The sequence below is a fragment of the Lolium perenne genome, chromosome 5 (genome assembly GCF_019359855.2).
Source record: "Lolium perenne isolate Kyuss_39 chromosome 5, Kyuss_2.0, whole genome shotgun sequence".
NCBI lineage: Eukaryota > Viridiplantae > Streptophyta > Magnoliopsida > Poales > Poaceae > Lolium > Lolium perenne.
The window spans coordinates 234,645,538-234,660,042 of record NC_067248.2 but is presented as its reverse complement, the minus strand read 5'-3'; the positions used below and the strand labels follow the sequence as shown (position 1 = coordinate 234,660,042).

General features: G+C 41.2%; 2 protein-coding genes across 2 annotated transcripts; both read left to right on the top strand.

Annotated features, from left to right (window-relative positions):
* The first annotated feature begins 5,829 nt into the window (after positions 1-5,829).
* LOC127302291 (proteasome subunit beta type-1) lies at positions 5,830-9,456 on the top strand. Its single transcript, XM_051332699.2, has 7 exons — positions 5,830-5,996; positions 6,089-6,196; positions 7,817-7,898; positions 8,489-8,618; positions 8,696-8,838; positions 9,009-9,095; positions 9,172-9,456. The coding sequence occupies exons 1-7, from the start codon at positions 5,953-5,955 to the stop codon at positions 9,244-9,246; spliced, it is 669 nt and encodes a 222-aa protein (XP_051188659.1). The 5' UTR covers positions 5,830-5,952; the 3' UTR covers positions 9,247-9,456.
* Positions 9,457-10,017: 561 nt separating this feature from the next.
* On the top strand, positions 10,018-13,946 carry LOC127302292 (ribulose-phosphate 3-epimerase, cytoplasmic isoform). Its single transcript, XM_051332700.2, has 8 exons — positions 10,018-10,243; positions 10,763-10,767; positions 12,305-12,367; positions 12,455-12,561; positions 12,626-12,723; positions 13,311-13,403; positions 13,493-13,534; positions 13,644-13,946. Exons 1-8 carry the CDS (start codon positions 10,118-10,120, stop codon positions 13,797-13,799), a joined length of 690 nt encoding a protein of 229 aa, XP_051188660.1. The 5' UTR covers positions 10,018-10,117; the 3' UTR covers positions 13,800-13,946.
* The last annotated feature ends 559 nt before the right edge of the window (positions 13,947-14,505 follow it).

The following is a 14,505-nucleotide window of genomic DNA, read 5'->3' as shown; positions in this document are numbered from 1 at the left end:
TAAGTATTGCGCGTAATGTAATCAGTAACTACATCCTCGAACATAGCATCAATGTTTTATCCCTAGTGGCAACATCACATCCATAATCTTAGAGGTTTCTGTCACTCCCCCAGATTCACGGAGACATGAACCCACTATCGAGCATAAATACTCCCTCTTGGAGTTACAAGCATCTACTTGGCCAGAGCATCTACTAGTAACGGAGAGCATGCAAGATCATAAACAACACATAGATATAAATTGATAATCAACATAACATAGTATTCTCTATTCATCGGATCCCAATAAACACAACATATAGAATTACAGATAGATGATCTTGATCATGTTCGGCAGCTCACAAGACCCGACAATTAAGCATAATGGGGAGAAGACAACCATCTAGCTACTGCTATGGACCCATAGTCCAGGGGTAGACTACTCACACATCACTCCGGAGGCGACCATGGCGGCGTAGAGTCCTCCGGGAGATGATTCCCCTCTCCGGCAGGGTGCCGGAGGCGATCTCCTGAATCCCCCGAGATGGGATTGGCGGCGGCGGCGTCTCTGGAAGGTTTTCCGTATCGTGGCTCTCGGTACTGGGGGTTTCGCGACGAAGGCTATTTGTAGGCAGAAGGGCAGGTCAAGGGGCGTCACGAGGGGCCCACACTATAGGTCGGCGCGGCCAGGGCTTGGGCCGCGCCGCCCTATGGTTTGGCCGCCTCGTGGCCCCACTTCGTTGACTCTTCGATCTTCTGGAAGCTTCGTGGCAAAATAGGACCCTGGGCGTTGATTTCGTCCAATTCCGAGAATATTTCCTTACTAGGATTTCTGAAACCAAAAACAGCAGAAAACAGCAAGTGGCACTTCGGCATCTTGTTAATAGGTTAGTTCCAGAAAATGCACGAATATGACATAAAGTGTGCATAAAACATGTAGATATCATCAATAATGTGGCATGGAACATAAGAAATTATCGATACGTCGGAGACGTATCAAGCATATGTGATGAATGAAGTGATTCGAAGCAATGGTAAAGACAATGATTAAACAACTGAATCATATAGCAAAGACTCTTCATGAATAGTACTTTCAAGACAAGCATCAATAAGACTTGCATAGGAGTTAACTCATAAAGCAATAGATTCTTAGTAGAAAGTTTTGAAACAACACAAAGGAAGATATAAGTTTCAGCAGTTGCTTTCAACTTCAACATGTATATCTCATGGTTAATTGTCAACACAAAGTAATATGATGAATACAAATAAGCAAGTATGTAGGAATCAATGCACATAGTTGACACAAGTGTTTGCTTCAAAGATAGAAAGAAGTAGGTAAACTGACTCAACATAAAGTAAAAGAATGACCCTTCACAGAGGGAAGCATGGATTACAATTTTTGTGCTAGAGCTTTTCATTTTGAAAATATAGAAACAATTTTGTCAACGGTAGTAATAATTCATGTGTTATGCATAAGAAATCCTATAAGTTGCAAGCCTCATGCATAGAATACCAATAGTGCTCGCACCTTGTCCTAATTAGCTTGGATTTACATGGATTATCATTGCATAACATATGTTTCAACCAAGTATCACAAAGGGGTACCTCTATGCCGCCTGTACAAAGGTCCAAGGAGATAGATCGCATTTGATTTCTCGTTTTTGATAGATCTCAACTTAGGACATCCATACCGGGACAACATAGAAAACAGATAATGGACTCCTCTTTAATGCATAAGCATTCAACAACAGATAATATTCTCATAAGAGATTGAGGATTAATGTCCAAACTGAAACTTCCATCATGACACATGGGTTTAGTTAGCGGCCCAATGTTCTTCTCTTACAATATGCATCCTCAAACCATTTGATCATGATAAATCACCCTTACTTCAGACAAGACGAACATGCATAGCAACTCACATGATATTCAACAAAGTGTAATAGTTGATGGCGTCCCCAGAAACATGGTTACCGCTCAACAAGCAACTTATAAGAAATAAGATACATAAACTACATATTCTTTACCACAATAGTTTTTAAGGCTATTTTCCCATGAGCTATATATTGCAAAGACAAAGAATGAAATTTTAAAGGTAGCACTCAAGTAATTTACTTTGGAATGGCAGAGAAATACCACATAGTAGGTAGGTATGGTGGACACAAATGGCATATGTTTTGGCTAAAGGATTTGGATGCACGAGAAGTATTCCCTCTCAATACAAGGCTTTGGCTAGCAAGGTTGTTTGAAGCAAACACAAGTATGAACCGGTACAGCAAAACTTACATAAGAACATATTGCAAGCATTATAAAACTCTACACTGTCTTCCTTGTTGTTCAAACACCTCACCAGAAAATATCTAGACTTTTAGAGAGACCAATCATGCAAACCAAATTTTAACAAGCTCTATGGTAGTTCTTCATTAATAGGTGCAAAGTACATGATGCAAGAGCTTAAACATGATCTATTTGAGCACAACAATTGCCAAGTATCAAATTATTCAAGACAATATACCAATTACCACATGAAGCATTTTATGTTTCCAACCATATAACAATGAACGAAGCAGTTTCAACCTTCGCCATGAACATTAAAAGTAAAGCTAAGAACACCAGTGTTCATATGAAACAGCGGAGCGTGTCTCTCTCCCAAACAAAGAATGCTAGGATCCAATTTTATTCAAACAAAAACAAAAATAAAAACATACAAATGCTCCAAGTAAAGCACATAAGATGTGACGGAATAAAAATATAGTTTCACTAGAGGTGACCCGATAAGTTGGCGATGAAGAAAGGGATGCCTTGGGCATCCCCAAGCTTAGATGCTTGAGTCTTCTTGAAATATGCAGGGATGAACCACGGGGGCATCCCCAAGCTTAGACTTTTCACTCTTCTTGATCATATTGTATCATCCTCCTCTCTTGACCCTTGAAAACTTCCTCCACACCAAACTCAAAACAAACTCATTAGAGGGTTAGTGCATAATCAAAAATTCACATATTCAGAGGTGACATAATCATTCTTAACACTTCTGAACATTGCACAAAGCTACTGAAAGTTAATGGAACAAAGAAATCCATCCAACATAGCAAAACAGGCAATGCGAAATAAAAGACAGAATCTGTGAAAACAGAACAGTCCGTAAATACGAATTTTTTAGGGACACTTAACTTGCTCAGATGAAAAAGCTCAAATTGAATAAAAGTTGCGTACATATCTGAGGATCACGCACGTAAATTGGCAGATTTTTCTGAGTTACCTACAGACGGGGCTACTCAATTTCGTGACAGCAAGAAATATGTTTCTGCACAGTAATCTAAATCTAGTATCAACCTTACTATCAAAGACTTTACTTGGCACAACAATGCAATAAAATAAAGATAAGGAGAGGTTTTTACAGTAGTAACAACTTCCAAGACACAAATATAAAACAAAAGTGCAGAAGTAAAATAATGGGTTGTTTCCCATAAGCGCTTTTCTTTAACGCCTTTCAGCTAGGCGCAGAAAGTGTGAATCAAGTGATATCAAGAGATAAAGCATCAACATCATAACTTTCACAATTTTTCACAATAGGTATATTAGGTGCTCCATCATCCATAGTAGTACTAACGGCTTTATCAATTTTAGGCTTATAATAGTTCTTGGGCTTAGGCACCTTAGAGACATACATAAACTTTTGCTCCTTACCCACATAAGTTTTCTCCTTAAACTTAAGAGAAGAAAAAGTTGAACCCAAGGTTCCCATAGCTTCTTCAAGTTCACTAATCCTATGAGTTTGATTATCATGAGTAGCACAAGTTTCTAAGACGGCAATTCTCTCATTAATTGCACCTAGAGATTTATCAAGTTTATCAGTGTTATTAAGTAATATTCCCAATTTAGTCTTAATATTTGGAAGATTTTGCTCTATGGTCTCCAACTTTTTCATGACATCTTCAAGAGAAATTTCAATTTTAGCTTCATTAACAGGTGGTATTCCAACTAGACTCTCAATAATGCAACTAGCTTGTAAAGCAGGAGTGCCTAGGAAATTACCTCCCGCGAGAGTATCAAGAACATACCTCTTCCAACTAGAGATACCAACATAAAAATTCCTGAGTAGGATAATAGTGGAGTGTTTTTTAGTGCACCTATGATGAGCATCACTAATCCTATACCAAGCATCTTTAAAACATTCCTCCCTTGTTGCTTAAACGAACGAACTTCAACTTCAGAATTACCTCATTTTAGCAATAGTAAATAAAACAAACTAAATAAAGTAAATGCAAGTAACTAATTTTTTTGTGTTTTTAATATAGAGAACGCAAACAAAACAGTAAATAAAGTAAAAGCAAGTAACTATTTTTTTTGTATTTTTGATATAGAAAGCAAACAAAGCAGTAAGTAAAATAAAGTAACGCAAGACAATAACAAAGTAAAGAGATTGGATGTGGGAGACTCCCCTTGCAGCGTGTCTTGATCTCCCCGGCAACGGCGCCAGAAAAAGAGCTTGATAACGCGTGAAGCACACGTCCGTTGGGAACCCCAAGAGGAAGGTGTGATGCGTACAACATCAAGTTTCCCTCAGTAAGAAACCAAGGTTATCGAACCAGTAGGAGTCAAGGGCCACGTGAAGGTTGTTGGCGGAGGAGTGTAGTGCGGCGCAACACCAGGGATTCCGGCGCCAACGTGGAACCTGCACAACACAATTAAAATACTTTGCCCCAACTTAACAGTGAGGTTGTCAATCTCACCGGCTTGCTGTAAACAAAGGATTAAACGTATGGTGTTGAAAATGATATTTGTTTGCGAAGAACATTAGAGAACAATGATTGCAGTAGATTGTATTCAGATGTAAAAGAATGGACCGGGGTCCACAGTTCACTAGTGGTGTCTCTCCAATAAGAAATAGCATGTTGGGTGAACAAATTACAGTTGGGCAATTGACAAATAGAGAGGGCATAACAATGCACATACATATCATGATGACTACTATGAGATTTACTTAGGGCATTACGACAAAGTACATAGACCGCTATCCAGCATGCATCTATGCATAAAAAGTCCACCTTCGGGTTAGCATCCGCACCCCTTCCAGTATTAAGTTGCAAACAACAGACAATTGCATTAAGTATTATGTGTAATGTAATCAACACAAATATCCTTAGACAAAGCATCGATGTTTTATCCCTAGTGGCAACAGCACATCCACAACCTTAGACAAAGCATCGATGTTTTATCCTTACTCAACTCCTTCAAAGCCTCTTTGATTCGGGGATTCTGAAAATCGTGGAATAGAAAAAAAATGCGGATTTACAATGTCATGCCCACTTCAATCCTAGATGCCTCCATCCCAAGTGGCTCTACCTTGCTGCCCTAACAACTACGAGACTTAGGTCGACAACTCCATTGGCAGCTCTTACTTACCCTAAACATTATTTTTTTAACAATGATTACCACATATATTTATTGTAAAAATAGTACATGGTAGAGATATACAAGATGTCTCCCATACAAAATAATAAAGTCTAAAAGAAACGAGCAAAATTCCGAGGTCTTCAAACATTTTCTTCTTCATATACAATCTTATATTTTTATGAAGGCATCCAAAGATAGGTACCAAATCATATTTTATGCATCAACGATTGAATCTTTTTAGAAACATGCACCATATTAGAAAAAAATCGCCAAAATTAGTATAAAAACAAAATGAAATATTTATGTGACGAGGACTCGGCCCATATCCGGACTCGGTATGAAGCCAGCCCTGTATTGCTGAGCACAAAGGAAACCCAGACCATCTCGGCCCACGGCCCACAGCCTACAAAGCCTCAAGCCGAGATCGAAGTCGAAGGCCACAAAAGAAAATCTGATCAAAGGAGCAGAGACGAAACGAAGGCCACCGCACTGCTCCACTTCGCCTTCCCCTCCAAGACACGAACTCCGGCGACCCCGCCCCCCACCCACGAGCACCCCACTCGCTCCGACCACCGCCATGGCGAGGCGCGGCGGCGACTGGGTCTACGAGAACAACGGCGGGTAGGCGCTCTCTCTCTCCCCCTATCTTTCGCCGTCCCCGCCTCCGTCTCTGCGCATCTCGTAACGCGGCCCGGTTCTGATGCTGGTTGCAGGACCTGCGTGGCCATCGCCGGCGCGGACTACTGCGTGGTCGCCGCCGACACCCGCCTCTCCGTCGGATACAACATCCTCACCCGCGACCACTCCAAGATCTGCGAGCTGTAAGTTCCCCACAGAAATCTCGAGCCTCGATCTGCCCGACCGGGCACTAGGGTTTGGTGATTGAGACACTGTGCGGGTTTGTGGCGTGATAGCGAATCGAATTCCTCGGTGGAGAGGTCGGATTTTAGAGTCACGCTTGGCTCCTTTAGCTAGGGTTTGGTGTTTGGAGCTCTGGGATTGAATTGGGGGAAACACCTTACCTGGCATGAGATTTGCTGCGGGTAATTACTGGCTACCACCGTCTGCTTCCAGTAAGCGCTGTAGTTTGATGGGATTTCACCGTGATACGATCTGTTGTTCGATCAATGTCCCGGGTCCTGGCCTTAAAACACGCCCTATCTTTTATTTAAGGGTTACCCTTTTGTTGGGTTAGCTGAATAGTGGATGCCAGGGCATTGTCTTAGCCAGAGCAATTTATCTTTTTCCCAGGGCAGTTAGTTAATGAAATAGGCTATTGGACCTGGTGATTCACCAAGACATCAATGTTGCTACATTTTTTGCCGTCTACACTAGCAGCTTATTACGAGCTTTATATTTAACATACTCCCTCCGTTCCTAAAAAAGCTTCGCACCTTTTTGTAGATACGGATGAATCTATATCTAAAACATGTCTTATACATCCGTATCTAGACAAAGTTGAGAACCTTTTATAAGAATGGAGGGAGTACTTAAGATTATTTTATGTTGCACATCTTGTGGGGTTGGTTCCACTTCGTGGTAACATACTCCAGGCTATTTGTCTTCGCATGGGTTTGATGCTATATATGGTATCGATAGGTACACAGTATGTTCTAATTTGATAGGGCATGCCATATATTGTCGACACTCAATAGTGGGGGAACCTGTTGGCTATAAGTTTCCTCCATATTGTTATTACTAATGTAAAATTAGAAGATAAGCTTTTGCGAATGGTGTTACACACGGAGCAGGACATAGCATACAATGATGCAATTTATGACTTTGTTTGATTGAGCTTTTTCTTCACAATCGGTTGTGCTGTGATTCTGTTCCAAAATTTCAATACAGCTCTGCTATTACAATGTTATACATGCATTTGGTTATCCCCCACACCCGGAATTGCTAGACTTACGGATGGATGTTTACGGAATGATGTTACAGACATACGTGTAAACAACTGGTTGGTTCGATCTCCTTACCCTGCCGTGATTTCAGGGATCCAAGCCTGTGGCTTGCCTCCACGCGAGTCCGAAGCAACCCGTAGAAAATGTTCTGTGGATGTAGCATTACTGCCCCCAACCCCTATTGAGTTTGAAATTTGCTTTAGAAGAGCATGTTTTGTGAAGCTAATTCAATTCTTGTTAACCGTTTCCTTCTAAGTACTTGATTATGTCTAGTAGGTCATGTACAATGCAGGTATTTTGTTTCGCATGGTTATTGTATGATTGTAAGTAAACATATTGTTGTGCTGTCACCACACATATAGCATGTCTAATTTATTTTCTTTCTTATGGAAGTGTAGTAGTTACCCAGTGTTCTTTGAACTTATTCTGTATTAATGCCATATATTTCTTAACTGTCATTCTTTTTATTGTCAAGCATTTTAATATCTTCCTCATTGTCAGCGAAAAGTGTTAAAACATATTTCTTCATTTGTTCAGGGCAGAGAAATGTGTAATAGCATCTTCCGGCTTCCAAGGTGATATCAAAGCTCTGCAGAAGAACTTATCTGCCAAAGAACTGGTAAAACTTGCAAAACCTCTTTTATCCAAGTATTTGATATATTTTTCTATCCAGAGATTCTGTGTGATATCAAACGTTTTTTGATGGTTGCACACAATCAGAAGTTTAGTACTCCGTATATCTGTTTTGGACCTTTTGGCTTGTATTTACTACATAGTCTGTTGGTGATCAAAGTTGTATGAATTTTTTTAGAACTTAATCAGCTAAAGTTGTGCACATACTCTTATAGAAGAAAGTAAAGTTGTCCATTTTCTGGACTGGCTCATCCCAGTTCTAGAAAAAATGCAGAAATATCGCTAATCTCAGTATCTCACCATATAGCATATGTTCTGCTTGATTTTATTTCTCTGTGTTTTTCGCTGTTGCTCTCCAAAGAAAGCTCTATTTTCTCTAATTCCTTCTCTTAGCATATATGCTGTCAATCTAATAATTGTATTTCTTATTTTCAAGAAATATTAGTTCATTGCTTGCACTTTATACACTCGGAATACATTGCAATACCTCTACTGCATTTGTTCTGTGCGAAAGCTAGTCTGTTCATGTTGTACTGAACTAAATTGTTGATACTAATTTATTTTATCTGTCTGTAGCTATACCAGCACCAGCACAACAAAAGAATGAGCTGCCCTGCAATGGCACAATTGCTCTCCAATACTCTGTACTACAAGCGGTTCTTCCCATACTATGCTTTCAACGTGCTTGGCGGGCTTGACAGTGAAGGTGTGACTTTTGTTTTTGGTTTCCGCTGTTAAACTTTCTTGTTCAGCGTGTTCTGAGCATGCATCTTACTTGTGCAGGGAAAGGATGTGTTTACTCCTATGATGCTGTTGGTTCCTACGAGAGGACTGGTTACAGTGCTCAGGGAACAGGATCTACTCTGATCATGCCAGTGTTGGACAACCAGCTGAAATCACCCAGTCCACTATTAGTCCCTGCAAGAGTAAGCCCTCACATTTCTATATCCCTCATCTGCTATCAGATTGCGGATTGGTCCGTCTTGTCCAATTATCCTCTCGCTGACTAAAGCAAGGAAGTTCGTGTATGATATGTTGATAAATGGTGACATAGTGGCCCAGAAGTCTCTAAGAATCTTCCATCCAATGTTTGCAGGATGCTGTGACACCTTTGTCCGAGTCAGAGGCTGTCGACCTAGTTAAGGATGTGTTTGCATCCGCAACTGAGAGGGACATCTACACTGTATGTTTCCTAGAATTCATATCGTTTGTTTCTTGTCATATTTGCTGCTGTACTCATCCGCTACACACTAATGCAGGGTGATAAGGTGGAGATTGTAGTCATCAACAAAGCTGGGACAAGGCGTGAGTACATTGAGTTGAGGAAGGACTAAGTCAGGGCTTGAAGTTTGTGATGCAGTTCTATTGCTTGGGAACGCTCCCTAGATATAGGGAATTATTATGCCCAGAGCGGTTTACTTCATAGAAACCATTGTCTCATGCTTGCTTTGCTTCTGTGGTGTACCAGGATTCACACATGTTGCTTTGTTAAACTAATTTGCTGCTTCATGCACATGAGATTGTGAGTTATTTGTTGGCAGGAATCGTACGACATTGAGATGCTGAATGTATGGTTAGACATCTGATAATCATTCGATAGTACAGTAACTCACTTCGATAATACAATTTGATAGTAACTTGCATGCAGTAACCATGTGATGACTATTAACTTAGAAAGTTAGAAGTACTTGCTCCTCGGTCGATATTCATTGCCCCATGATGGAATCTTCTCGTTTGTATTTACACAAATGTCAGTGTTTAAGATCCTGCCTAGAATAAGTTCTTCAATAGCCTGAGAAATACAGTAACACTGATCGGAGTGGCCCTGACCATCAAGTGAGAAGCCACATCAATATGAGATTTGACTGCTCCTCTTCTAGATCGGTCATGCCATCATCATGCTTGCTCCTCCAATTGAGACTTGCGTTTTCTGAAATTTCAGTTAAGTTGCTAATTTCAGAAGAAGAAAAAACTATAGTTGTAGTAGTTGTTGAAAAGCAGAAAATAAAAAAGTAAGCCCACCGGCTGTCAGTGCTCGCAGTAGCAGCCACTGCCGAGTGGGCCACGGCGGCTCACCTGCCACAAACGCAGTCGTGAAACAGGCCGTCGCCCCGAGTTCCGATCTGAAGGAAACATCGTCCGTTTCCCACTCTGACATTCAGCTACAGCCCGACAACCACCAAGGTCTAATCGGAAGCACCAACCATGGCGGCGGCGGCGGCGGCGGCGAAGATAGCGCCGTCCATGCTGTCGTCGGACTTCGCCAACCTCGCCTCGGAGGCCGAGCGCATGGTCCGCCTCGGCGCCGACTGGCTCCACATGGACGTCATGGTACGATCCATCCCCTCTCCCCGCACCCTGCAAGTCAACCATCTAGATTCGTTCAGTCCATTCGTAGGAGTAGGATCGAGCTGCGCACTGCTGTGGTAGCTTTAATCACTTGCCGCCCTGACCGAGAGTCCGTCAGGGTAGGCAGAGGAGTTGTCATGCTCTTTTGTTTCACACACAACATAGGATTGAACTACTGAATCAGAGCATAGGCAATTAGCTAAGATCTGTTCAGAATTGACAATATATTGATTGGGACTACTTTCTGCTACTGTAACTCTGAAAGGTTAGTCTGAACATTGTTTTTCGGACTTCGGAGCATGAGTATCATGTTCGCATTGCTTTCTCTTTCTGTCTGGGATGCGCGATTCTGCAAGTGCACTAATACTTGTCCAACTTAGTAACTATTCAGCGACTGTGTTCCATTTCTTTTTCTACTGTTAGATCGTGCATTAATTATAGATATTCAAGCTTGGAAGTTCCTTTGTCCTATGCTCATTGTATTCCTTTTCTGACTTGCAGGATGGGTGAGTAGGTCTCTACTTTCCAGTTTCCACTGTGGATGCAATAGATCAATTTTGATCTATCATCGGATTTTCTTTGGTGCCTAAAAGCCTATTCTCACGTATCGTTTCCCATTTGTATTGCTCATTTATGTTAAGCTTCATGCACTAGCCACTTGAACCAAAAGTCCGAACTGATGGAAAGGGCTAGGCAATCCACATATACATTTCACAACACCCCCACTCGCGTGTGACGGGAGAAGAGAAAGTCAACACGTGAAAGAAGAAGAGCACACCGAAACAGGGCATCAGCGGTGGCTAAAGAGTGGGGCAACAACAATTTTTATTTAGGCTTAATTGCGAAAACCATGTGAAAGCCAGGATTTGAACTCGAGACCTGGGGCTCTGATACCATGTTAAGCTTCATGCACTAGCCACATGAACCAAAAGTCCGAACTGATGGAAAGGGCTAGGCAATCCACATATACATTTCACAACAATTTATTTATTTGTACATAGGCAGACCTCCTCCATTTTTATCTGCTAGCATAGCAGGCTGGAACTGGGTGTTTAATCGAAGTATGCAGGTCACTGCACACATGCCACATCTACCTAGATGAACTTTCTTTCTAACCCACACACATATTTTCTCTTAATATCTTTTCGAACCATGGACAACCTTGTTGTTTAGTTTTTTTCTACTTTGTTTAGACGCCTTGCATATTCAAACATCCTGCTCATGGGTGCAAAATCTTAATAAAATCTCACACAAAGAGTATGAGCTTCCAAAAGTATGTATATAAAAGGGAGACAATTAGCCTTATGGCCATATGATCAAACCTGAAAACGAACACCTTAAACTTTGCACTGTCATGAGACTGTGAGGCAGCGGGTGCGTGCCCAACGCACCAGGGTTCGAGTCCCTGGACTTCCCCATGGCGCTCATGGTTGTTTCTTCTATAAACAAAAATCAACAGGGGCTAGTTCCTATTGGTCTCATTTTAAAAAACTTTGCACTGTCATAACAAGGTCAATCACTTTTGCATTTTGCTTACTTAGAGGAATGCGGTCCTTTTGTTTTGAAAATAAACATTAGGAAAATTTCTAAGTAGCCAATGATGAAAGTAAGATGTATCTGCAAAATCAATATTGCGATGGTGTTCCATCTGTTTGCTTGGACATACCTTGAGCATATAACAGAGAAAATAGGAACATATTCAAGATGGTGAAAACCAGAATGCTTGCTAAATATGCTGTTTTCGGAACTGGGCAGCATCACAGCGAGTTATTAACATGAATCACAGGCTTTCCTCACGTGCGAACCTTGCCATTTTCTATTGTCAAGATGATCATACAGATCTTATGCATGGATGTTCTCTTGAATACCTTTTTAATCTTCCAGATGAAAGACTACACACAATAAGGATGTCATTATTATATTATTGTTGATCAAGTTTGAAGAATATGCATTCATCCTTTGGGGAAATTTTGTGAAGGACCATTTCTGGCGTTGGCAAAGAAAACCCGCGTCAAATTTAAAACTGTCTGTTTGCATATGCAGGCACTTCGTTCCTAATTTAACTCTTGGAGCTCCAGTTATTCAGAGTTTGAGGAAGCACACGAAGTACGGTGACCTTCCCTGCCTTACGTCTGCTTTGATGGCTTGTGTTCCTTTCTGCACCTAATAATGCTAACTGTTCTTGGTTTCCAGGGCATATTTGGACTGCCACCTCATGGTGACAAATCCTTCAGATTATGTAGAGGCATTTGGAAAAGCTGGCGCCTCAGGATTCACATTCCATATCGAAGTAGCAAGAGGTAAGTAAACATATATTGGCAAATGGTTCGTAGGTTTCACTGCCTCATGGAAAGCTTGGTGCAGATAACTGGAAAGAGCTCATCCAAAGCATTAAAGCAAAGGGCATGACGCCTGGTGTATCATTGAGACCTGGTACTCCGGTGGAGGATGTTTTCCCCCTGGTAAATTCATGCACTCAATTAAACTTCTCTAGTTATATCATGTTGTACACTAGTGAAAGAAAAAACTGTGAGAGATATATTTTCCCCATACTTTTTTCAAGCTAACATGTTGTGCACTAACATGAGAAGTTACCTTATGTGCATTTATTTCAAGCTGTACTGTTAGATTTCTTTCTAGTTCATATATACAGGGTTACCCTCCTCTGGAGCTCAGATTGGAAACCCCATCCAAGATGATATCTGTACAGCTAGTGTTTCTTGTTTTGTTTTATTACAAGGTAGTGTACTAGTGCTTGTTGTTTATGTGTTGTATGATCAAGGTAGTAATGTGTTGTATTAACTTCTAGTATGACCTGTTGATCATTCAGCGAGCACAACCTGTTTCCCTTGTTCAGACGCATTTCACTTCCCATACTTCCAATCATCCCTGAACGTTGCTGTACTTCACAATATGGCCTGCTCAAACCTGTTTTTGTTGAATTCCCTTTTATCATTAATTATCCAAGCCTTCCTGTCTGAAATGCATGTCACATCGAGGGATGTTTCAAAGCTATTACTAACAGTTAGGCTAATTACTGTTTTGACAGGTGGAAGCAGAACACCCCGTAGAACTGGTTCTTGTGATGACAGTCGAGCCTGGCTTTGGTGGTCAGAAGTTCATGCCGGAGATGATGGATAAGGTACCCATTTCATCTCCCGGGTTGACACACCAATTTTGTGATTTAGGATAGTTTTGATCGACTACTTCCTGAAATCTGGATTTCTTCAGGTGCGTACATTGAGAAAGAAGTACCCTTCACTCGACATAGAGGTACACTGCGATCCATGCTCAACTAAAATCTGCTGCTTCAGAGATGCCCGTAGGAGATCTTCTCGTGATAATTCGTTTCCTGAAACCATTTCCCGACTGGACATTGTAGGTCGACGGTGGCCTGGGTCCTTCCACCATAGACGTCGCTGCGTCTGCCGGAGCCAACTGCATCGTCGCTGGAAGTTCCATATTTGGAGCTGCCGACCCGGGAGAGGTCATATCGGTGCTACGAAAGAGCGTTGAGGCGTCCCGAAACCAAAGCTGATTCGCGATCGACCCTTCTGCTGTAAACTAGAACTACTCTGCACGTCACCCGTACACAGCCTCAGTTACACAGCATCAGTTTGCAGTCTTGCACTGGAAATTGATGTGCCAAGTCTGAATAAATTGTTCTCTTGGGCAAGTTATGCCAGTGGCTTTGCAGTTCTCCTTTTGGGGGAATTACTTCCTTCCCTGAATAAATTGTGCTCTTGCGCAAGTTATGCCAGTGGCATTGCACTTCTCCCTTTTTTTCGAATTAGTGGCTTGTAGAATATGCAATTATTATCATAAAAGGAGCACAGTTTTTGTACTCAATCTCTTGAAGATGCTTATAGAGGTAGGATGCTCATGCCGGCATTCATATGGGTGAATGTATATGTTGTGAGCGTCCGCGTCTTGGGAAGGAAAAAAAAAAGATCTCCCCAGTCACTAAATGTGCACTTCCAGAGGACAGCACATGAACATTTTTTTTTGCGGTTTTCACCACGCGCTGATCTAGTCTGTCGCGGTTCCCACCACTTGGTCATCTAATCAATGGTTTATAAAAAAATAGCCTATATAGTTTTAAGAATCAATTACTAGTGACATGCTAAACAAATCATAGAAAAATAAATTTTCATTGAAAACTCATGAATTTTTTATTGATTACATATAGGGTTACTTATGTATGAACAATACAATTTATGAATAGGTAAATCACACCCTATGAA

Excerpts from the sequence above, each read along its gene's own strand:
- LOC127302291 (XM_051332699.2), top strand. The coding sequence starts at position 5,953 with ATGGCGAGGCGCGGCGGCGACTGGGTCTACGAGAACAACGGCGG. Across the intron at positions 7,899-8,488 it reads ACTTATCTGCCAAAGAACTG|CTATACCAGCACCAGCACAA; the intron begins GTAAAACTTGCA and ends ATCTGTCTGTAG. Across the intron at positions 9,096-9,171 it reads CTGAGAGGGACATCTACACT|GGTGATAAGGTGGAGATTGT; the intron begins GTATGTTTCCTA and ends ACACTAATGCAG.
- LOC127302292 (XM_051332700.2), top strand. The coding sequence starts at position 10,118 with ATGGCGGCGGCGGCGGCGGCGGCGAAGATAGCGCCGTCCATGCTGTCG. Across the intron at positions 12,724-13,310 it reads TGGAGGATGTTTTCCCCCTG|GTGGAAGCAGAACACCCCGT; the intron begins GTAAATTCATGC and ends CTGTTTTGACAG. Across the intron at positions 13,404-13,492 it reads TGCCGGAGATGATGGATAAG|GTGCGTACATTGAGAAAGAA; the intron begins GTACCCATTTCA and ends GGATTTCTTCAG.